The sequence below is a fragment of the Engystomops pustulosus genome, chromosome 4 (genome assembly GCF_040894005.1).
Source record: "Engystomops pustulosus chromosome 4, aEngPut4.maternal, whole genome shotgun sequence".
In the NCBI taxonomy this organism is placed as follows: Eukaryota; Metazoa; Chordata; class Amphibia; order Anura; family Leptodactylidae; genus Engystomops; species Engystomops pustulosus.
In genome coordinates this window covers 22,551,800-22,577,050 of record NC_092414.1, presented here as the reverse complement: position 1 = coordinate 22,577,050, position 25,251 = coordinate 22,551,800, and the positions used below count along the sequence as shown (strand labels likewise).

General features: G+C 42.7%; 1 protein-coding gene across 2 annotated transcripts in view; it reads right to left on the bottom strand.

Annotated features, from left to right (window-relative positions):
* EBF1 (EBF transcription factor 1) overlaps positions 1-25,251 on the bottom strand; it is a 288,238-nt gene that overhangs the window by 34,196 nt on the left and 228,791 nt on the right. For both annotated transcript variants that reach the window (XM_072145484.1, XM_072145485.1), the window contains exons 8-9: positions 18,775-18,916; positions 3,229-3,359 (exon numbers count right to left, since the gene is read on the bottom strand). In XM_072145484.1, coding sequence (XP_072001585.1) covers positions 3,229-3,359; positions 18,775-18,916 — 273 coding nt within the window. The remainder of the gene's footprint in view (positions 1-3,228; positions 3,360-18,774; positions 18,917-25,251) is intronic.

The following is a 25,251-nucleotide window of genomic DNA, read 5'->3' as shown; positions in this document are numbered from 1 at the left end:
GAGACAATGTGCTGTAATAACGTGCCAACTTTACGCTCAATGTTGAGTCTTTTTATCTGGTTGGAGCCATACAGCCTTAAACCGAGATTCTGATTTCTCTCCCCACATCCAGGGTTGGACTGGCCCACCAGAGTACCAGAGGATCCTCCGGTGGGCCCAGGCTCTAAACCAGTACTGGACTCCAGAGGTGCAGCAGAATACAACCTAGGGCTTATTCACACAGCCGTCTGCGGTGACGTACATGCGGCCGCAAATTTGCGGCCGCATGTACGTCCCCATAGACGGCAATAGCGGCACGGCGGGGATCCGGTGGCACACATGTGTGCCACCGATCCAGGCCGCACACCGCAAAAAGATAGAGCATGCTCTATCTTTCGGCATGTGTGCGGCCGTGTGCCGCTATTCTCTATGGAGGGAGGAGGGGTCACCTCCTCCTCCACTCCAGCACAAGGCGGTATGCTCGCACGGCGGGAATACCGCGTGTGAATGTACCCTGTTGGAAGCTACTAGAATCTGTTTTGTAGAAGCTGATGGAGGGTGGGCCCCCAGCATAATATATCTGATTGGCCCAAGGAACCTGAGTCCGACGCTGCCCACATCCCTTATGGATACCCTATTGTCCAGCTCAGAATAGAAGACAAACACATTGGATGATGGTGGGTCAAGTCCAAAGGTGGATAAATGGACATGGAGACATGGACTCTGGGCTGTATGATAATACTGGACCTCCCACAAGTCTATTTTTTTATGGTTACTATTGTACTGCCTTCATATGGTACCAGAACCAAGCTTCTTGAGAAAGGGGTGCCTTCTGTCAGCTTTCCGTTCTTCATTTTAAGGACTTTTCACTGCCTTTGAAGGGTCCTGTAAAGGCTCTTGTATAGGTGTTTTGCAAGAGTTTGCACACATGGTTGAGGATTTCAAGCCTGGAGACCCCTCTCTTTATTATCTGTACAGGGCAGTATATGATGGGTTATTTGGGGGGCCATGGGCTTTCCAAATGACCCATATTGTAATTTGCTACTGGAAGAGCATATGATGTGTATGTGGGTGTCCCAGATCTCTCCCGGAGGAAAGAAGAGTCAGAAATGTTGGATTCCGCAATTCTTGATCTTGATTTGACATATTGGGGCACATTTACTTACCTGTCCGAGGAGTTCACCCAAAGTGCATTGCTGCGATTCACTATGATTGTGCGCCCGATATCCTGCATGTGTCGCTTCCCCGCTCAGGTCCACCGGAGTTCACCTTCTTCTTCCTGGTGCGTGTAAGTGCTTGATCTTGCGACACAATTTGAAAATTAAATTCCGCACTCAGTCCGATTGTCCGAAGGCCTTCCCCCCCCCCCATTTCTGTCGAATAAAAACCAGCCAAGCCTCTCCAAATTCTGTTTGCGTGCGACACAATCCCCAGTTAAATACCTGTCTCAGCTGCGCAAATCCCGAAAAACGTCGGAAAACCCGACAAAAGTGCGGTAAATAAGCCCCAATTCATCAGCAGAGGTGCCAGGAAGTACATAAATCACATGCACGCTCAGCAGAGCTGGTGTTTGATGCTATTACTTACAATGGCCATCAGTCCAGCTATAGAACTTCCAGCCATTGCCACAAAGTATCTAACTGCATGTACCATGCCACGGAAGATGTTGGTGCCATCTACATAAATCTTCATTAAGGGTGACAATTCCGCCCCTTTTAGAGAACGGTAAAAAAAAAAAAAAAGTGTCAGCTAATAAAAAATACAGCGAGAGGGACAGAGTGTGAGAATAGCAGAGAGATGAATCTCAAGTTTCACAGCAAAGAACAAGCTGGCAGCCAGGATTGCAACCACATGTGAAACAGGATAGGCAGGGGGTCAGCAGAAGCCAGGAAAACCCAAAAGTATCAATTAGCCCACATCTCCTCGTCCCTAAAACGTCAGGAATTCAGGGCTCTGAATCTCATTAGCTGTCTCCTTCTTTTGTAATAAACGTATCAGAGCCGCGACCCCAACGCGTGTAATGTGTGATATAACAATGGCGCGAGATCTCATATCGCAGGAATTGTAAGGAATTTCGTTTTTATACTGTAAAGCACTTGATAATATAGGATTTTTGCACTTTGCCTCCCGGTTATATCAGAAGTGCTTCCTCGCTGTCTTCACACGTCTCGCGCAGAGCCGGGTATTGTCCTGCCGGGTGCGGATTTCTCAATGGATTGTGACAAAGATTTCACACTGACTGGGAACACAAGGCGATTCCCTCTTTTCGGCAAGATGAGACAATGATTTACTGCACTATTCTTGTAGGATTTCTATGTCGGCTTTCTCTTTTATGTCGTTCTAAGGGACAATGGTGTAAAGTTTTTATCATGTGTCGCTCATGTTATATATAACTTTAACTATTAGTTAGAAATCATTGCAATCTACAATCGGAGGAGCCTATTGAGGGACTAATGGGGGTAGGGTATAGATGCCTGGATCCCACTTACTTTCTGTCCCAAATTTGGCTCAATGTCATAATTAATTCGGATCGAAAGGGGGGGGGGGGGGTTTATGTAGTCCCCACCCAAAATGATGATATCATTGGTTCTAGGATGTTCGAGGGGTGGGTGTTAAAAGTGCCTATTTGTTCCTTTAAAATGTTGATAAATACTGTGTGCTACGGACAGTGTCGGACTGGTTTTCCTTGGGCCCACCAGAGAAAATCAATTTGGGGGCCCACTCTTCATTATCCCCCAGGAAATATACTCAAGCAGCCTTCAAATTGTTTTGTTTTCTGATGGACCTCTGGAGTTCAGTATTGGATTGAGCTAGGGCCCACCGGAGGATCCTCTGGTACTCTGGTGGGCCCATCCGACACTGGCTACGGACATGGAGTATGTGGCCCTAGAGCCAGGTGCTATCAGTATAGGAGATAACCTTCAGCTCCCTCCCAGGTAAGTAATGTTCAAAAGGAATGTTCAAAAGGAATGATCATTACATTGGGGTCTTGCAATGAGACCCTTCTGAATGATCAAGGTCAAACATAACACATAAAGAGGTTGTCTCATCAAGTCAACTCCTAATAATTTTAAGGAAATAGAAACATTCTGTAGGAAATACTAAGAGGAGGAAATACTTAACAATGACTACCTCTTTGGTGGATCCATCCATGTAATATCTGGAAGACCATTCATCCATTGTAAGACAACATATACCTGGGGGGGGCTCCAGGAAAAAAGTGATACACCTTACATTCCAGACACCTACCTCACTCCAAACCAGCATGGTGCCAAAAATAACTTGTAAGCCATCAAAGAAATTGTCTCCTATGATGATGACGGTGGCGCCTCCAGTGGTCCATCCTTCGCTTGGACTGATTGCTTTGATACACGGTGTAGCTGCTTTTCAAAAAGACAAGAAATGGGGAGAAAGAGAAGATGCATTAGTATACTGACCTCGGAACATTATATGGTATGTCATCAGCATGCAAAATGTACTGTACAATGACATTTGTATGAAAGATTTATACAGCAGCTTGAGAAAGGCTCAGACCGAGCCAAAAGGTCACCACTTATTAATTATTTTACTTATTAATTTTACTTGTCAGGTTTTTAAGGGTGTCATGCTTCAAGGGTGAGAGAACTGGCCCCTAACCTGCTTACCAGGCGTAGTTCTGGCTGTAATACTAGGTACGGCCACTATAGAATATATGGCGCTGTCCCTTATAACACCTCAAACAGTTGTTGGGAGTTTGAAAGCTTTTGATTTAATACACATACAAAAACACACCTTTAAGCTTAATATATGAAAAAAGTAGAACACCCCTTTAAATTACTCTTATAAAATACTATTTATATATATAAAATAATATATATACTCGAGGATAAGCCTAGTTTTTCAGCACAAAGAAATGTGCTGAAAACCCAAACTCGGCTTATACTCGAGTTATACAGCCCGCTGCTGGCAATATACTGGGGCAAAGGGCTGGCTATATACTGGGGCAGGGTTCTTGCTATATACTGGGGCAGGGGCTGGATATATACTGGGGCAGGGGCTGGCTATATACTGGGGAATATGGGTTGGCAGGCTATATACTGAGGGGCAGGTGCTGGCTATATACTATGGGGCAGGGTCCGGCAGGCTATATACTGGGGATATGGGCTGGCAGGCTATATACTGGGGGGCAGGTGCTGGCTATATACTATGGGGCAGGGTCTGGCAGGCTATATAATGGGGAGGCTGTGACCAATGCATTTCCCACCCTCGGCTTATACTCGAGTCAATAGGTTTTCCCAGGTTTTTGTGGTAAAATTAGGGGCCTTGGCTTATACTCGAGTATATACAGGTAATAAGCAAGAAGGCAGAATATGACTCTTTTGATAATCAAGGCCTCGGATTTCATGCCATTGTTGACTATCCAGGTGGATCTAGAAGGGGTTTCTAATGATGTGTGACACGAGTACAGTAATAAATAATTTTCCGGTAGTCGCCGGATAAATGTGGCGTCTTTTTTTTTTTTTTTTGTGAAAGCATCAGAGAAGAGCCCCCTCCTCTTCAATCTGTGACAATAACATGATTACAGCCACAATTTAACATAATCGTCCTGAATAGCGTATTGGAGAGTTGAGATGGAAATTATCAAGTAGCTCCTCTTTGTTAAAATAATGATCACTTCACAAATAAAAGCTTTTATCCCAAATGTGCCGTGCAGCCGGAAAAATGCTAATTTTTTTTTTTCCACCCGTGATGGCTGGTGCGCGTTATTAAATATTAGCGCGCCTGGTTAAGGACCCCTTCAGCGCGACGGCTTATGAAAGCCATGTAAATGTCATTTTGTCTCTCCTGCAGCTGATCCGGCGTGTTAGCCTTCCTACAAGGCATCATCAAAGGCCACGAGCCCGGGGATTTGTTAGGCAAATACCGACAAGCGCTGAAAAATCTAACAGATTAAGCGGTTTACATTTCATTTATGGGATGTGAACTTTGTCTAGGGGACGTGTAATATTTACTGCGTAGGCAGCCGGGCCGGGATCAGAGCAAAATTAATAAGGGGCTTAAATGGGGGAACAAAGGAGGTCGGTCGTAAATCTGCATCCGGATATAAACATAACAGTAAGAGGGATGAAATTTGCATGGACGCGACGTCGGTATAACACAAGACACAACACAATCCCATAAAACATAAATTTTTGAGAATCAAATTGAAATGAATAGACATCTGGGTGTTAACATTGCTTGTCAATGGGGCGTGTCGTGTCCTATGCAATCAGTGCTGCCAGTGCTAGACTGTGTAGGACAAATGATATTGGGACAGATTTATCTTAGTCTGATGGAGGTTTTTTGTGACTTTATGAAGTGTACCAGAGTTCGGTGTGTAGCAGTAATCCTGGTTTGCACCTCATTGCATTTGTGAATCCATGGTGCAGATTTATCTTAGTCTACTGCGCCTTTTTTGGTTGTATTTTAGTGACTTTTTGAGCACATTGGGGTATTTGCACAAAATTTTTTGCACCTTTTTCCAGCAGTTCGCCGGAGATTGCAGTGTAGCAGTTGCCTGGTTTGCGCCTAATTTGTCTCCGTATTTCTCATGCTTCAAGATTTTGGCGCCTTATTTAAAATTGATTCCAAAAGGGATCTGAGACGTAGCACTTGAGTGAATAAAGTACCCACTCTTTTCTATATTTTGGTGTGCAGCCTATTTTTTACTTTTATGTATAAAGAGGTGGAGAGTAAAACCACTGAGAAGGGCGAGCACCCAAACTAAGCTTCCTAAAGTGGTGCAGCTGGGAACTTGATTAATGTATATCTATCTCCTATCTTTATCTATATATCGATCTTTCTATCTATCTCATATCTATCTATGTATCATAGCTATCATCTATCTATCCATCTCATATATCTATTGTGGGGAATTGCTCAGGTAGATGCCTGGTAGTAGTAGTGCAGGAAGCAGGGACACATGCAGGGTTAAAGTCCAAATAAAGTGTTTTATTCACACTTCAAAAAACAACATAAATCCTGCCTTGGTTTTGGCACATATAAAGCAACACAAAAATAAATCCTGCCCGGCTAGGCACTGCCTAATACAATATCAGGACCTAGCTATACGGGTACCAGGCTGCCTGGCACACGCTTTTGGCCAGCATAATATCAGGAGGCACTCAGTTACCTTTGCTGTGTGACCACAGTCCAGCCTTCAGTTCTCCAGGTAGAGCATCTCCCACTGCTTCTGGACCGAAGCCCGGATGGAGTAGGAGTCCCACTACCAGCCTAACCCTACTCCATAATAAGCAGGCCCAGTACGGACATTACGAAGGTGTCTATGCTAGCGAGGCCAACATAGACCAAACAGACTTCTCCTGCTTACTATATGTCTGCAGTAACCCTTGGGCTACTGCAGACAAATCCAGGGCTTTTACCACATGTATTTCATCAGCCTGTATGACAGATTTTTCCCACACAACACCTCTTACTTTCTCACACTATCTATCTATCTCATATCTATCTATCCCATATCTGTCTATCTATATATCTATCTTTCTATCTATCTCATATCTATCGTCTGTATCATATCTATCAATCTCATATCTCCATATTTCATATTTATCTAAATGAGGAAAGTGCAGAGCAGCACAATGTATGTAGGGAGTATGTATCAGAGCTTGTATGCCATGAAACTGATGTATGTATCTATCTGTATCTACCTATCTAGTTACCTAAGTTATAATTGCTAGGGGGAACATTACCACGGAAACACATAAAACACAAAATAAATAAAATGTAAAATCTTCTCTTTCCGTTCCAAAAAAAAAAATTTCCTTAAAATAATAATAATCCCCCCCATTCAGGCCAACAAACTTTCCTGTTTATGTGTGCCATGCAGTCCTTTTTACTGTCGGCAACTCCATAAAACCCCCTCCACCTCGTACTTGTGAAGGATGTCGTTATTGCCATGAGATTATATATTCCGCCGCTGATTCTCGGCACAGATAAAAATTTATAAACTTTGCTATGAGCATCGGAATCACAAACAGAGAAACTGTATCTGTGAAGTGCCATGTGTAATTGGATGCGCCCAGTCCAATCATTGGCACCGCCACCCCCTCACATTTACTAATCACACTCCTAAAAAAAAATTTCCAAAAAAATACATTCTGCATCTCAAGGTTACTACCTTTATTTAGTAAACGGAAATAAATCCTACATCTGATAGATTGGGAATCCTTATAATGCATAGAACTGCAACATCTAGTGGAAAACAGGGAAATGTGGAATTTCAGCTTCCTTTAAGCAAAGTCTATGGAGAGGGGAGGGGGAAGACATCTCCACTGTGCACTATAGTGTGAGAATTTTATGTTGCAATAGATAATGTATCAGGTGATATTTTATTACATTCTGCTTTGAAAAAAGTAACTCAGTAGATGCTATAGATTAACTAAAGTCTCCCTTGTACTTAAAGGAAATCTACCATCAAAATCCATCATGATAAACCAGGGACACTTACTCATAGATCCAGGCACCAGGACTGTAGTAATCTTCTTATATTTGTTATCCATGGTCCCTTCCTTATAACATCGACTTTAAAAATTATGTTAATGAGTCAGAAGGGCTCCTGCAGCATGGAAAGGCTCTGGTAACAACCTGCAGAGTCCTTCTGGCTCATTAACATAATTGTCACAGTTGATTTTAGAGGGAAGGAGGCCATGGATAACACATAAGATCTGGATCTATGAGTAAAGAGCCACAGGTTTATCATGATGGATTTTGATTGTAGATTTCTTTCATCTCACCCTCCCCTCTCCATAGATGCAAATGTAAAATTCAGGAAGAGAGAGCAGGGAGGAAGAGGAAGAAAATAATGAAATTATCTCTTCAGTTTACTATATTAGTACAATGAATTCATAAAAGTAAAAAAAAAAGTAAAAAATTTTGGCATGATCTACCATAATTTCCCAATTTTTTTCAAATTTCAAAAACAAAGAATAGAAATTTCATCTTCTGACTTATCATACTTCAGTCTGGTTAACCGTATTGGGGGTCATTCCTCTTATCTCTGTTTGTTTTGGCTTGTTTTTGCCAGTCTTTTTTTCATCTGCTACCTTGAGTATTTATCAATCTCACCAAATAATAATAATAATAATAATAATAATTATTATTATTATTTATTAATATAGCGTGCACAGATTACTCAGCGCCAAATCGGTCCCTGAGCCCACTTTTTCCTTGTGTTAAATGTTTTTTGTTAGATTTCTTTTTTTTTGCGACATTTGTTACAAATGTCACAAAAATGTCCCACAAATGTCTCAAGTCACTTTTTTCCATTTTCTAAATTTTCCTTAATAATAAATAATGTTGCAAATTTTAGACAATTTGAAAAAATAAATGTCATTTGCGAGATGTAGCACATCCGGAATTGAAGATAAATGTATCTTACTGACGATAAACTAATGTCCGGCGGACTACAGTGCACGTTTCAAAATGTCCCCAAAAAGGCGCAAAAATTGCAATGCGCCAAAAAAGTCTCAGAAAAGGCAGAAAAAAAGTAAAGATAAATGACTCCCAAGTGTAGATATAATACAAAAAAATTTAAATTTTATTTTTAAAAATGTACGGTAAATGTATTTTTTTTAATTAAGCAAAAAAAAAAAGTGAAAAATACAGGCAGCCCTAAGCACACCTGTTCATGTTAGGATGGGGCAGCAACGTCTGGGGCTCATGACACCGTGGCATCTGATTAGTAGCCGGAGACGGATCATTCTCTGAGCGGAAGATTTAAAACTGTTTAAACGGCTGCCGGCTAAATTTAGAATGAAGGATCCTGTCTGTTTCCTTTTTATATCTCGTTTGCTGCACGACTGCCCGGACACTAAAGGCAGGGACTTATTGCTTTTTACAGCTGATTACAATTTAATAAATTTTTCCAAAAAGTTGCCATCAATCTAATTTGATTACTTAAAATTCTATATTCTTAGAGGAATTGTCCATTTTTCATATGAAGGGGGAGCAATGCTATTTTATTGCTTTGGAGGAACCAAAATAATAGGAACATTTACTAAGAGCAGTGCAGTGTGTACTATGTGCAGTTTGCCTGTGTAGTGTGCAGGGGGCGCCAGATTCAGGATTTCTGGCGCCCCGTTCTTTATGAATCTGGTGCTCCCTGCAATGCTCCGACAGAGTGCACCAACATTTTTTGGTGCACCTTTAAAATGGGGTGCCGCGCGCACCACACTTCTGTCGGACTTTGCATGGCAAAGACTGAGCAGCGGAACGCCCCCTAATTTGTGTTTCGTGGTGCCTAGTGCGGCTGCGCCACAAAAGGGTTGTGTGCAACACAGATGTGATGCAGGCACTTCTTAAAGGGAACCTGTCACCAGCAGGACACCTGTTAAACCCCTAAACATACCTTATAAGGGTGTAGTAAAGGCATGTCCTTCGGGGTCAACTAGTCAAGTGTGCACCCAGCCTCCAGCCAGGTACGTCATCAAAACTTCGCCTACATTACTCTTTTTAGGCGATTCCTGCCCTACCTCAAGCGGCTCCCCGCCCTCTGCGAACTCGTCCGAAGTCTTGGCCCTGCGCATATCCGGAGGGAGAAACGCTCACAGCAGGGCAGGAATCGCCTGAAAAGAGAAATGTGCACCTGGCTGGAGGCTGGTTGCACGCTTCAGCGCCATCCCTGTCCACAGGTGCTAAGTGGTATTGCAGCTCCATTCATTTTGCTGGAGCTGAGCTGCACTACTAGACACAACCCACAGACTGTATCTAGAAGTAAGTAGACGTGTTTTTTGATCCTTTTACAAGCCCTTTATTAGGGACCACTACTTTGCGGTGATCTTGTAGGCTTTTCGCTCTAGAGATACGACTACCAGCCACATTGTCATAATACATACATCCATTGTCTGCAGCACAATGAAAAATGACAATCCGCTCCGAATATGGGTGACAAATTACCGAGATAACTGCGACTCCCTTATATTCCGACAATTATTCCTCGGAAACGCTGGGGAAAGATACTCTGTACAACATCAATGACAGCCCCTCCACTCGTCCTGGAAGAGGGATGAATATGTATGACTGTGACAAGAGCTTCCTTATGGTAATAATATTCTTTATTTATATAGCGCCATCATATTCCGTAGCGTTTTACACATCTATACCATCACATCTCTGTATAATAAGGGTACGGACCCCCACAGACCACCAGGGTACCCAAGCCGTTGTTGGCACAGTCCCACACATCAACGACTTGAGCCTTAGGAACAAACACATAATAGGGAAGGTGATTCACTGGATATAAAACCGAAAACTTGATGCCAAAACTGGTGGGAGGCAAATATCTCCCCCTCCCTGAGCCTGTATTACAGCGCACTTTCCCTATGGTTCACACGCAGAGCCACATCCCCTTAAAACCACTATAAAAATTAAAAGTTTATACTCCCAGCAACATAAAACTCCAAATTTTAGGGAATGTATCCAAAAATGGTTAAATCCCATGTCTAGTTAGCGCCCTCTACAGGTCACAGTAGATTCAGCCATCATTGTACTGTTTCTCAAGCACGAGTTTATAGTGGTTGCTTTCCCAAAAATATTTTTCAAAAAGTTTAGATTCAACTTTTTGCACCAATTTTTAAAAACAAACATTTGCAAAGTTTTCTAAAGCACTTTGGGGTGATTTATTGCGCGTATGCAGCAGAAATCTGGTGTACAAACCCTGGAATAGGTGCAGGCCCTGGTATACGGCCAGAAATTGCACCTATTTCCCCCCTTTCCCTACCTCCATGGCAAGTGGGTGTGAAGGGGGGTATGGCCGGCTGCTGAGTGGGAATCAAATATTAAATCCCTTGTCTGCACAAGACCACCAGGAATTCATATATTAAAATCTTACTATACACAAGACCACCAGGGAATCTAAAATAACCATTAAAGGGTTTCTCCAGTCATAGAATGTTAGGGCCTTTGCTCAGGACAGGCCTAACTTGCTGATTGGTGGGGTCTCAATAATAGCATCCCCATGGATAACGAGAACGGGGACCGTTGTACCCCCATCGTAGCTCGAGATAAAGAGAGCAGCTGGTCGTGCATGCGCCTGCTGCTCTATTCATTTGTATTGCGCTGACAAAGATGGCCGAGTGTGGTGCTCGGGTATCTCCGTCAGTGCCATACAGATGAATGGAGCAGCTGGCGCATGCACAACTGGCTGCTACGGTCATCTCAAGTGCAAGAGGGGTACAACGGACCCCATTCTCGTGATCTGTGGGGGTCCCATCACTGATTTACAACATAGAATTCAATCATATGTTGCTGCCCATGCTATCCTAATCCATTAAAGGAGAGGACATTATTGTAGATCACAAGGGAAGCATATGCCAACCACCTAGGAACAGGTATTACTCTGGCCCATCAGGGAGTCATATGTTAAAACCCCTCTCTAATCCCTGACCCTCAAGGTAGAGGATTTACTCTAGACTATCAGATAATCACATATTAAACCTCATTTGCCATTTCTATACTAGACTTCCCAAAAGAGGAATCTCATGTTCCCCCCTCTCCTTCTATATTTGCCCCCTCTGGTAACGCCTTAGGGAGAGGGCATTGTACTAGACCACCAGAGAATCATATATTGCCTCCTCTGCTATTCTAGACCCCCAAAGAAGAGGCATTAGGAATCAAATATTAGTCCCTTTACTTTTCCCAATCAGCACAAATAGTGTCCCTTACCTATCCCCACCCTAGACCACCAGGGAAACAAATAATGTGAAATCTTATTTCCTTATTTGCTAAACTTGAGGACAACTTATGGATCTGTAACTAAAAATCAGGGTCTAAGGCATGGACTGTCATGAGAACAGAAGACCTTCTTTAAGGATGTGCGTGGAATGTTTCATAAATGAGATATTCCGTAAGCGGCGCCCTCTACAGGACGTCTCCGATCCCTCTTGAGTCATATGACGGCTGATTTGCGGTGACAGATTATAAGAAACAGACATTATTTTTCCATGTTTCTGAGATAATTCTGTTTATTCCTACAACATATCCTTCCAAGACTCACGGAGGGTGTAAGCCTATTAACCGTTTCAGCAGCCGCCGGTCTAGAATACGCAGCGATATTGACCGTCTCTTACAAAAATAGACAGCGGCCCATCTGGGGGAAATGAACAGCCCTCCTGGAAAGTGCTGCGTGTGTGCTAATCTTGGCCTCTGTCTTGTCTTTCACCGCCATTGATTCTGAGCTCGGGATTATCCAGATGGTCATATAAGATTCCTTGTGATAGGATTAACCCACTCTCCAATCCATCTGGTACCCTTGTCGCAAGCTGCAGGGGGCCTCCGTAATGATATCGCCAGACTACTGAATGTTTGAACTAAACAGGTTTTTTTTTATACATTAATTCAAGATTATGGAAATGAGGAGAAGATTTTTTTAATTTGCAGGATAATGGCCGGGATCATTATATATCCTATTACATCCACACACTCTATGGTATTATATATTAGGATGTACTAAGTACCCTATAGAATATGTCTCATTATTTAATCACCATCAAAGCCGAATCCCGGAGCCGCTTGCTTATACCTGACTGTAATGCCAAATATTGTCCTTGCAACTCATTCCGAAGTGTCATAAAGCAACATCCCACATTCTGGTCCTTAGGATGGGTCATTACTATCAGATTGGTGGGGGTCGGACTTCCAGAACCTCGAAAGAACAGCTTGTAGTAGTTGAGACTGCTATTACAAGTGTAGAGGGACGAGCTGTAATACCAGGCACAGCCACAACAAAATGTGTGTGCTGTGCTTGATAATGAATTGGTAAGTCATCAATATCAATTTGGATCTACCACTAAGTATAAGTGATCAACCCCTGGGTATAAGTGTCTGATTGCTGGTGGGTCTGCAGGTGCACCCTCAGCCCTCCATTCTCCTCTATGGGACTTCTGGCTGTCCCAAGGTAATGAATGAAGCATTGGTCGAGTATGCATACTAGCCCTCCATTCATATGGCACACCAGAGGGACACTTGTGGGCCCATGTTCTAGTAATAAGGGAATAACTGTATAATTGGAGATATAGCATGAGAGTATATAATGGGAAACCCCTTTAACAACCTAAAAAAAACTTTTAAAGGAGTTTCCCGAGATTAAGGTTTTGTATTTATAGGCCCTGGGGGTATAAAAAATAACAAATTGTGGTATACTGCCCTCTCAAAGGGGCATCTGTTTCTATATGGAGGCTCAGAAGTGACACCACATTGACAGCCACGGAGCCACTACTGAGCTGCGAGGGTGAGCCGTAACAGAACACTAACTGAGCACTGTATACTAACAGCATCCTCATAGACTGTAAGCTCTTGTGTCACCCACTCATCCTCATAGACTGTAAGGTCTTGTGTCACCCCTCATCCTCATAGACTGTAAGCTCTTGTGTCACCTCCTCATCCTCATAGACTGTAAGCTCTTGTGTCACCTCCTCATCCTCATAGACTGTAAGCTCTTGTGTCACCCCTCATCCTCATAGACTGTAAGCTCTTGTGTCACCCCTCATCCTCATAGACTGTAAGCTCTTGTGTCACCCCTCATCCTCATAGACTGTAAGCTCTTGTGTCACCCCCTCATCCTCATAGACTGTAAGCTCTTGTGTCACCCCCTCATCCTCATAGACTGTAAGCTTGTGTGTCACCCCTCATCCTCATAGACTGTAAGCTCGTGTGTCACCCCCTCATCCACATAGACTGTAAGCTCTTGTGTCACCCCTCATCCTCATAGACTGTAAGCTCTTGTGTCACCCCTTAATCCTCATAGACTGTAAGCTCTTGTGTCTCCCCCTCATCCTCATAGACTGTAAGCTCTTGTGTCACCCTCTTCCTCATAGACTGTAAGCTCTTGTATCACCCTCTTCCTCATAGACTGTAAGCTCTTGTGTCGCCCTCTTCCTCATAGACTGTAAGCTCTTGTGTCACCTCCTCATCCTCATAGACTGTAAGCTCTTGTGTCACCTCCTCATCCTCATAGACTGTAAGCTCTTGTGTCACCTCCTCATCCTCATAGACTGTAAGCTCTTGTGGCACCCCCTCATCCTCACAGACTGCAAGCTCTTGTGTCACCCCCTCATCCTCACAGACTGTAAGCTCTTGTGTCACCCTTCATCCTCATAGACTGTAAGCTCTTGTGTCACCCTCTTCCTCATAGACTGTAAGCTCTTGTGAGCAGGGCCCTCATGCCTATTGTTCCATATGACTGTTTGTACTGTGTAATGTAATATTATATTTGTATATGTCGGCGCTACGGAATATGACGGCGCTATATATATAAAGATTATTATTAAAAGAGAGCGGAGGTAACTGGAGTCACCTCCAGAGGTGAGTATATCATGTTTGCTATTTTTACCACTCTGGGTATACAAAAAACCCTAGTTCTGTACAACCCCTTTAAGAAAGAGGAGGAGTCTTATTATTGTCATCTACTTGTTGACTTATACTTTGCATAAAGACACCACATATGTTTAAATGCATCTGTGCAAAAACCATTTTAACTTATTTTTAAGACGCTATTACGTGTTTTTTTTCCTCATTTATGGCCTAAAACGAGCACGACACCCAAATAAAATGACGCCAGGCCTGCTCAGGAACAGTTGGCAGATGACCTCAGTGGGACTGCGAGTAGTCATCTATCATCCGCTAACTCATCTCCGGTGCCAAACGGCAGCAGCTGCCCACATGTGCCGCAGACCTGGCTGTGCCAACAGTGTTCCCGATGGGTTCAGGTGCTCCTTAATATGCTCCGGATTACCTCTAATTCCAATTCTATACATGGAGCCTATAAAACACATCGAGATGAACATATCATGACTAAAATTACTATACTGGACTGATTTTGGTTTAGAAATAGCCAAAAACACTGAATAGGAACAATATAAAACAAATCACCCAGCTATGAGTAGCACGGTGGCTCAGTGGTGAGCATTACAGCCTTGCAGCGCTGGGGTCTTGTGTTCAAATCCCAGGGTCTGTACATGTCTAAAGAGTTTGTATGATCTCTACGTGTTTGCGTGCGTTTCCTCCGGGTCCTCTGGTTTCCTCCCACAATCCAAAACATACTGGTAGATTATGGCAAGTAGATTGTGAGCCCCATGGGGACAGCGCTGCAGTATATGTGTGCGCTATATAAATAAAGGAATTATTAATGATGCAAAGGCTTAGTAGGACTGAGTGTTTCACTCTATGGGAATATCCCTGTACAGAGCAGACATATGGGATACATTTAAGGGGACAGTATGTATATATGGCGCTCATGTCTCCGGGCACGCTTACATGTAGGGCGTGTATGACACAAATAAACACAGGCCGCTGATGCCGGAGTGGTCTCGTTTTAGTCTCTGGGTGGATCCAGGACACGATTCCAACTTCTACACAGACCCCATGAGACTCCAGGCTGGAGTCCAAAAAATGTTTTTCCCCATTCTGTTTTTCCATTATCCTATGTTTCCAGTGGCGTTAAGGCTCTCCAGGCTTATATTTGGTCTGTCGCAATGCAGCCAGAGAGCGAGAAGCGAGAATATTATCTGCAAAAAATCTCCTAAGTACATAAAAAAAAGTATAAAAGTTACAGCTGGATGTCACTTCTTTTGGAACTAAAATATTCTATTTGGGTCAAAAGGGCGTTTTTTGAGTGTTCCAGACCCTGACATGTAGTGGAGGAAGTTAGTTCAGGGTCAAACAAATATTTGTGGTTCAAAAATATCCAAAAACACTCAATTTATGTGATACATCAATGCAAAAAACCAAATTGGATAGGTCATGACCCAGCACTAAACTACGGTAAGCTATAGACCCTTATCCTGGCCCAGAAGTGTAGACCCCTGGGGCACAGGGCCATTCTCTGCCAAATTCAGGGACATCACCAGCACAGGAGCGCTGATGATACCAGATCCAATATGTCCTTAAGTATCCCAAAAACAAACTGGATCCAACGTGTGTAGTTGTAGTGTACACACAATTTCACAAGACTCATTATAAAACCAACAATGGGACAAGTCTAAGGATCACAATCCAGAGGCAGGAGATGGCACTGAAGGAAAATATTGTAGTGTTTCACAAAACTATATATCTTTCTGCTCAGCTCTTCATGATGTCGACAAATCGGAAACTATGTAATGCCTGTACCATTACTCCTGCTCTATAACATGCAGCCTCTAAATAGGACACTATGTACTAGCCTCTCAGATAAGACACTACATACAATCTGCTCAGCTCCTCCTGCTCTATAACATGATGCCTGCAGATAGGACACTGTGTACAATGTGCTTAGCTCCTCCTGCTCTATAACACACTCCCTTCAGATAGGACACTATGTACAATCTGCTCAGCACCTCCTGCCCTATAACATGCTACCCGCAGATAGGACTATGTACAATCGGCTCAGCTCCTCCTACTCTATAACATGCTGCCTACAGATAGGATACTATGTACAATCCTCTCATCTCCTGCTCTATAACATGATAGCTGCAGATAAGACACTAGATACAATCAGCTTCACTCCTGCTCTATAACATGCTGCTTGCAGATAGGACACTGTGTAGAATCTGCTCAGCATCTCCTGCTCTATAACATGCTGCCTGTAGATAAGACACTATATACAATCTGCTTGGCTCCTCCTGCTCTATAACACGCTGCCTCCAGATAGGACACTATGTACAATCTGCTCTGCTCTTCCTGCTCTATAATATGCTGCCTGCAGATAGGACACTATGTACAATCTGCTCAGCTCCTCCTGCTCTATAATATGTTGCCTGCAGATAGGACACTATGTACAATCTGCTCAGCTCCTCCTGCTCTATACCATGCTGCCTGCTGATAGGACACTATGTACAATCTGATCAGCTCCTCCTGCTCTATACCATGCTGCCTGCTGATAGGACACTATGTACAATCTGGTCAGCTCCTCCTGCTCTATAACACGCTGCCTGCAGATAGGACACTATGTACAATCTGCTCAGCTCCTCCTGCTCTATAACATGCTGCCTGCAGATAGGACACTATGTACAGAAAGAAATAATGATATGTGGCCGAATGGGACAAAAAAATGTAACCAGTAAACCTGTGAACTTTGTGAGCAAAAATTCAATCAAAATAAATAAAAGGTCCAAACGATATCGAGTTCATCTGACACGAGGCCGATACACGTCCACATTCCCACCTCCTGACTGTTATCTTATTTCATTACTTTGGATGCCACCAGAAGAAAAGATTTGTCTGATGTAAATGTATTAATATTGAGCGCGGAGATAAAGAAATCCTCACCAGCAGAAGGCAGAGCGAAATAAATTGAACCGGCCATTTAAAAAGAGGAACATTTAACATCTTGTCAGTCTCCTCTCTGCCTGCCAGGACCTCTTGAGTCTGCTCGCTTTCATTTGCATAAACACTGGGAGAGAGTTCAGCGTAGCTGCTAGCACTAATGGTACATAAAGTAATTTAGTCACTTCTCCCCGGAATGCTGTCAGGGTGACGAGTTCCCCTGCTTCCCCTTGTAGCATATTCAATCATTGAATAATAATGTAGTGCAGCCGGCAGATCGGAGGGGTCCTGCACTATCTGTGGATGAGACTAAAGTCTTCAGTCACCGGGGAAGGGATGTGATCTGTGCGCTGCTGCGCCTGCTGTAAATGAGCCCTGTGATTTGGAGTAGTTACCGGATTTCATTACGCCCCAAATATACCTGGAAACTTCACCGAAGAAGCAATCAAAACTAGGGCAAGGTACTAAATTATTCTTCCACTTCTAATTTATGGGGATGATAGTAAAAAAATATATAGTATAGATTTTTTTTGTGTGGCTGCCAAAATGGATATGAATACCAATTAATAAAGCAATAAAATATCTTTCTGTGTGTCAACAGTGTGTATCCATGGTAACAGACTACATTGTAACCACGTGTAGTCTTATAATGTTGTCATTCAAATTTCTATTTACTACTTCTTGCTAAAGGCACTGAGAGCGATGGGGGGTATATGGGTGTATGAGGTGCTAGTCACACATGTACCTGCTGCTTTATTCATCTCTCTGGTGCTGATATAGAGCCAAGCAGGGCGACTTCAATTGTTAAATGGAGCCGCAGCAAGTAGTGGCATATCTAGGGGGCCCATGGCCACTCAAACCACCCACCAAGGAAGGACCTTTACACATGAAATCCTTATACATCTCTTCATGCTCTCAATATACATGTACACAAGAACCACTTCAGGACCTTTAAGGGTCCCCCAAAGGCCCTGAAACGCAAGCAGAAGGAACGCATCCTACATTCCCCAGAAAACTTGATTCTAGTACCATATTTAGGAACTAACTTTCAGACTTATAGGGGCTATAATATTCACACAGCCCAGGGCCGTATTAGTTCACCCCTAGTTCCAGCATAAAAGGCTGCTCCATCCCTTTGAGGCACAACGGACCCCCCATTCCGATTAATCACTAAGACCTTTGCCAATTAGCAAGTTATCCTCAATCTGCAGGATACTTGATGCCACACTTGATGTGGCTGGAAAATCCCTTTAAAGGGGAGTAATACCAAATTACAACAGGAAGTGTCAAACTTTGCCTATGGTCCCGATTTGATCCATTTATTTGGCTCTGTCTATTTGTCCATGTAAAATATCAGCCCATTAGTCGTAGATGTCACCTAATCTATGGATATTGATTGAACCCTTTGGCTGGGATTGACGAGTGAAATCAGCAGGAATACTTTGGACCATTAAGTTACAAACTCTGACAAGTTCTACGTGCTCTGAGGTTGATGAGCCATGTAACACAATGTTATCTTACCATGTTCAAGATACGAAGGGGTGCCATCCGAGGGGTCCAGCCTGCGCGCCCTTCTTCCATGCTTAGAGTTGTTATGGACGAACATATTATCTGATACAGCCAGCACATGTCCATCCACATTGATTGTAGTGGACACAACAACCTGTGAAGACATACAAAGATGGATGACTTAGACTTCTCTGCACAAGATGGTGCCGAGGACATTTAAGTTTTTTGGAATTTTCGTAACATATCCATGAAATAACATGTGGAACATTTGTAGGTGCTCCTTCTAGTGACTCCTAGGGACTGGCCATTCATCTGAGGCTCATAACTTTCTATCAGACCAGATTCTTGGAGATAAGTCATCAGCAAAGACGTCTCCTAATGGCTGAGCCCAGAATACATGTGTATGGGGCATTTGGGAGAAATCGTATTCAGTCAACAGCAACTTTTTGGAGGACCTTTTATTCAGAGGCCCTCAAACGTTTGTAGGTTGTGCATAACCGTAATGGTGGAACAAAACCTGCAAAAAGTTGGATCTCTATCTCTTAGAAGATCCTGTAGAGGTGGTTTGGTTATAACCAAAATATATGGCCCTTACCCAGCGGTGAAACTAAACTCTCTGCTGTTTGGACTATAGAACAGCGCCCACACAACCCCATCCAGTAATAATATATCAGGTTAAGAGGGTTCTCCACGCCATGTCTAACACCCATGCAGACACTGTGGGGCAGATTTACTTACCCGGTCCTGTCGCGATCCAGCGGTGCGTTCTCTGTGGAGGATTCGGGTTTTCCGGCGATTCAAGGTAGTGCGCCCGATGTCCACTAGGTGTCGCTGCTGCGCTGAAGTCCGTCGGAGTTCACTGGAGTTCACCAAGCTATCCTGGGTGCAGGTAAGTGCGTGTCAAGCGACACTTTTTTGTTTTTAAATACGGCGGTTTTTCCGAATCCGTCGGGTTTTCTTATGGCCACGCCCCCGATTTCCGTCGCATGCATGCCGGTGCCGATGCGCCACAATCTGATCGCTTGCGCCAAAAACCCGGGGCAATTCAGGGAAAATCGGCGCAAAACGGTAATATTCGGGTAACCCGACGGAAAAAAAGCTATTTGGGCCCTTAGTAAATGACCCCCTGTGTGTCCCCCACTATAATTGTCAAGTTCTGCTTTGTAGCAAGTGATGACGCCCCTAATGCTGCCCCCATCTTGTTGCAGGTGATGCTGCCTGAGGCAAGAGGCTCAACTCGCTTCATGGATGCTCTAACCTACTGTTGACTGTAATGATTTAACCTCCTTGATCTATGGTGAAGGAGCCATATTCAAGGAGGAGCACATGTATGGGTGAAGGGTGTTGAATATGCATGTCATATGTGTGCATGTATTGTAACCTTCATAAATGTATGTACATATCATCGATATTCCACCCCATAGTGCCCTAGGCAACTGCCTCTTCTGCCTACCCTCATCTTGGCCCTTATATCTATGCTGTGACAGCTACATAGGATCCATACTACATTTACCTATGTTTCCTTACTGTAGTAGGAGAGTAAACCTGATACGGAGGCATCTCTGCTGTCACTACTACAAAAGATGTTACTTGTATCCTACAGGGAAAAAAAGTCCCTGCCGAATCCTACTCTGTTGTAAACAGAGTTGAAAGAAGACCCTGGTTGACGGAAAATACATCGCTTCCTGCGCTTTATTTCATTCGTTGACATAAAACTGCGAGCCTCGCCTGATTTATCGGAAATAGTTAACCCAGCCGCGATGTTGTGGCATCACAAATGTAATAAAAAATGCTCAACAATGAAACAGATTACACCGGGAAAATAAGTGAGATAAAAACGCCAACGTCTGCGGGTAAATTACAATGACGACAATTGTTCCTCTAAATACTTAATAAAGTTAGAAAAAAAAACCCAAGATGTTCTGTGGTAAAAAATCTTCTCCGCTGATGACAATGGCCTAATAGCGGTATAGAGGACGATGACGGGAGCGGGGAAGGGGCCCGGCGCTGGTGCCCTCTACTTCCAGACAAATTAGTGGAGGAGGCTCTGGGAGATGTGTTTATTCATTTTACACCCAAATATAATAATTATCTGTTAATTGCCACCCTGTCTGGCACCTCGTGCCGTCGTACACAGTCCTGCAGTTTTGCTCGGTTCCTCTATAATCCACCTATTATGTTGACTAATTAACTTAGCTTGACACTGCACTCTCTCCTCCATTATCAGCTGCTGTCAGCCGCCGGCTCCCGGCACTAGAGGAGCGGCGGGTGGGGGATCACCGGGCGACCGGGCTGATGTGATTGATCACCAATAGATTGACATGCAGATTCATTTAATTAGAATCACCTCACTTGAGATATGAGAGAGAGAGAGACCAATAGACTGGGCCTAATGGATCACTTACCTAATGTTTCAGCTGCCAGGGCAGAGGACTTTGTCGTAGTCTGGCAATCTTCCCGGGTCCCTTTGTAAATCTATCAATGTAACTGTTCTCTGCTCAGAGTGCCACGTGAAGGAGGGACACGCATAGGAGGTCATCAGACTGACCCCACGTCTGCTGCCCGTGGGGCCTGCTTTCTTGCCTAGTGTCACTTAGGGATCTGTCTTGACGTTTCTACTTTTAACCGTTCTTTGGTTGAATTCCAGCAGCAAATGTGTACATTTTTTAAAATACAATTTTACTGTCCTAAACATATAAACTGTTGTAAATGTATAAACTGTTGTAAATGTATAAACTGTTGTAAACTTAGAAACTGTTGTTAATATATAAACTGTTTTGACTGTTGTCAATGTATAAACTGCAGAAACGGTTGCAAACGTATAAACTGTTGTAAACTTATAAACTGTAGTAACTGTTAATGTATAAACTGCTTTGACTGTTGTAAACATATCAACAGTTATAACTGTTAAACCGTTAGAACTGTTGTAAACTTATAAACTGTTGTCGCTGTTGTAAATGTATAAACTATTGTAAACTTATAAACTGTTGGAACTGTTGTCAACATATATACTGTTGGAACTGTTGTTATATAAACTATTGAAATGTCTGTAAAGTTTCTAGAAACATAGAACATAGAAACATTTGTAATTTTTGTAACCAAGGAGGGTCTACATAGTGAAAGGGAAGGCCCGTCTACTGCTACTGTGAGGGCTCTGACTAGTGGCTCCAATGTATGTGCATGTTGAATCTCAATGACAATTAGGTGGATCTTCCAATAATTTATTGTAGCACAGGGTGTTGCTTAAAGGGAACCTGTCACCAGGAGACCCATTTTTAGCACTCCCCCAGTCCCCACAGAGCATAGTACATACACTGCCAAAGTGTTTTTGTATAAAAAATAGGTTTTACAGAAAAAAAGATATGTTATATTGTACCTTGCTGTGTGACTAGGCACTAGTCCCCTGGGTGTGGCTGGAAAGGAGCAGTTTCCCAACCACCCTTGGTAAACCACTCCTCCATGTGACCTTTTCAAATATATGAAACCGCCCATCGCATTCTTAGCAACGCCCCCTGCTCCTCTACAGCCAATCCCGAGTGAGGGGAGTTATTCATTTATTTGAAAAGGTCACATGGAGGAGCAGTTTCCCAAGGATGGAGGGGGGACTTCTCCTTTCCAGCCACTCCCAGGGGACGAGTGCCTAGTCACATAGCAAGGTACAATTTTTTTTTTTTTCTGTAAAACCTATTTTTTATACAAAAACACTTTGGCAGTGTATGCACTATGCTCTGTGGGGACTGGGGGAGTGCTAAAAATGGGTCTCCTGGTGACAGGTTCCCTTTAAATATTGCCAACATATTTCACAGCGTTATACAGATAAGTCCCGGATTCCAATGGGGTTATGTTTCTCTTTATTCAGACACTAGGGACATTTTTGTTGGAAACTTGAATTTTTTTATTATAATTCGTGACAAAATTAGTGACAAAAGTAATTTGCAAGTTGCTTTAAAAATATGTTCTACTTTCCGCTATACATGAACATGCTGCTTATTTCTCTGAATGCATCATACACAAGCTGAGGACATTCTCCTGCTACAGCCAGTATCATCGCCAGGGATCTGACCACAATCCCAGCATGCTTTGAGAGAAGGTAGGTTCATGACCCGGCTCACTGATCTGTCAGTCACAGACCTTCCCCTCCAGATTCTTTGCATGATACAGAGATTCTATCAGACAGAGATGTAATTCTAATACAGCGGATACAATGTCATATTCTCTGCTGCATCTGATACCAGTCACATCAGGGAGACAGGGACATACAACACAATACATTGTATATCATAGGGATGGATTATCTATCTACAGGATTATCTCATATCTATCTCTTTATAGCTATCTATCAATTATCTATCTATCTATCTATCTATCTCATATCTGTCTGTCTGTCTGTCTGTCTATCTCATATCTATCTACCTATCTATCTATCTATCTAATATCTACCTATCTCACATCTATCTATCTATCTATCTATCTATCTATCTATCTATCTAATATCTACCTATCTCACATCTATCTATCTATCTATCTATCTCACATCTATCTATCTATCTATCTAATATCTACCTATCTCACATCTATCTATCTATCTATCTATCTATCTATCTATCTATCTATCTAATATCTACCTATCTCACATCTATCTATCTATCTATCTATCTATCTATCTATCTCATATCTGTCTATCTATCTATCTATCTATCTAATATCTACCTATCTATCTATCTAATATCTACCTATCTCACATCTATCTATCTATCTATCTATCTAATATCTATCTCATATCTATCTATCTCATATATATTATATATCTCCTATCTATCTATCTATCTATCTATCTATCTATCTATCTATCTATCTATCTATCATCTACCTATCTCACATCTATCTATCTCATATCTATTATATATACCTCATATCTATCTACAGGATTATATCATCTATCTGTCTAAAACTATCTCTATATAGCTATCTAATATCTATCAAACATCTATCATCTATCTGTTAATCCATCAAATGGCTTCACCTATCTCTCCTATCTGTATTATCTAGCTATCATCAATCTACCTCCCTATCTATCTTATATCTATCTATCTAGAAAATATCTAAGATCTATCTCCCTACCCAATATTTATCTATTTATATATCTAGAAAATATTGAAGATCATCTATATAACCATATCTACCTATCTATCTATCTATCATCTACTATCTATCTATCTATCCATTTATCTATTTTCACTTTTGGTTTTTTATCTACCAATCCCTCTTTCCACTGACATCTGCGGACAGTATAGAGCACCCCATATATACCCCAGACTGAGGTATTTCAATGATCTGATGACTTCTGGGACCTCCATTGATCACAAGACTGGGGTCACTAATCCTGTGTGTGACCTGAGTGGCCTTCTGTATTATCCCTCTCACTTTAGGGCTGTGGTTTGGCCCCTGTATACATAGTTATCCTATATGAAGATGAGAGTTTGGGTGTGAAGCACAGAGCGGCGCGGTGGGCAGATGGTTATATTTACATTGCGCCGGCATGGTGCTGTGTCAGTGTTTATAATTATTTGCTCCGGTGCCAGCCTGTTGTTTTCAGATAAAGCGGCTCAGGAATCCCCCGCAGAATATTCGTAGGATCCTCACTGATATGTAACATTAAAGTCTGTTACTGCTTTGCGACCAAAATTAACTGTGGGAATTTTTCGCTGGTGCTTTATGCGCTTTGTACATAGGGTGTGAAATCTAGAGGAATGTGCCCTCATTGGCATCCACTAATGTATATCTGCCGGGGGGTAGAGGGTGGCTTAGGGAGAGTCCTGGGCGGCTCATGTGTCAAACCATATGAGGACGACACTGGAATATAGGACTGATAAGTTACGCCATCCATACAATGGTGGTCATATATGATACTATGGGGGCCTATATATGATGAGATATATGATGGTGACATTGCCCTTACATATATGAGAACAGAGGGTATATGACACTGCTGTAGGTCTTAAAGGGGAACTTTTCAGAAGATTTAACCACATCAAAACTTAGGAGAGGTTGTTAATAGCAGCAGGACTGTGGAAAAATGGATTGATATTCTAGTATTAGTTTTCCAAATGAACTGGAACCCTGTCCTCACACTGCTCTGAGCGGACCTGACGTTCGCATGCGACCCAGACATATTGCTGGATTGGTGACTGAACAGTCAATATGGCAAATTCTTGCCCCCAGCAACTAGTCATGGCTAAGATTGGCCAGGGGGACCAAAATTACAGGGGTAACAATTTGCTGGATTGGCTATCCGGCCAACAATCTAGCAATATGTCTGGATTGCTCAGATGAACCTGAACCCCGATTGCGAACATCAGGTCTACTCATTTCAAACCACCATGACTGCTTAATGTAGTGCAGTGGTGATCAAAAGTCCCAAGACTCACTTTTATTTCAGAAAGTAAAGGGAAAATGGGATATCGGACACCCTAGCAAGTAATGATTCAG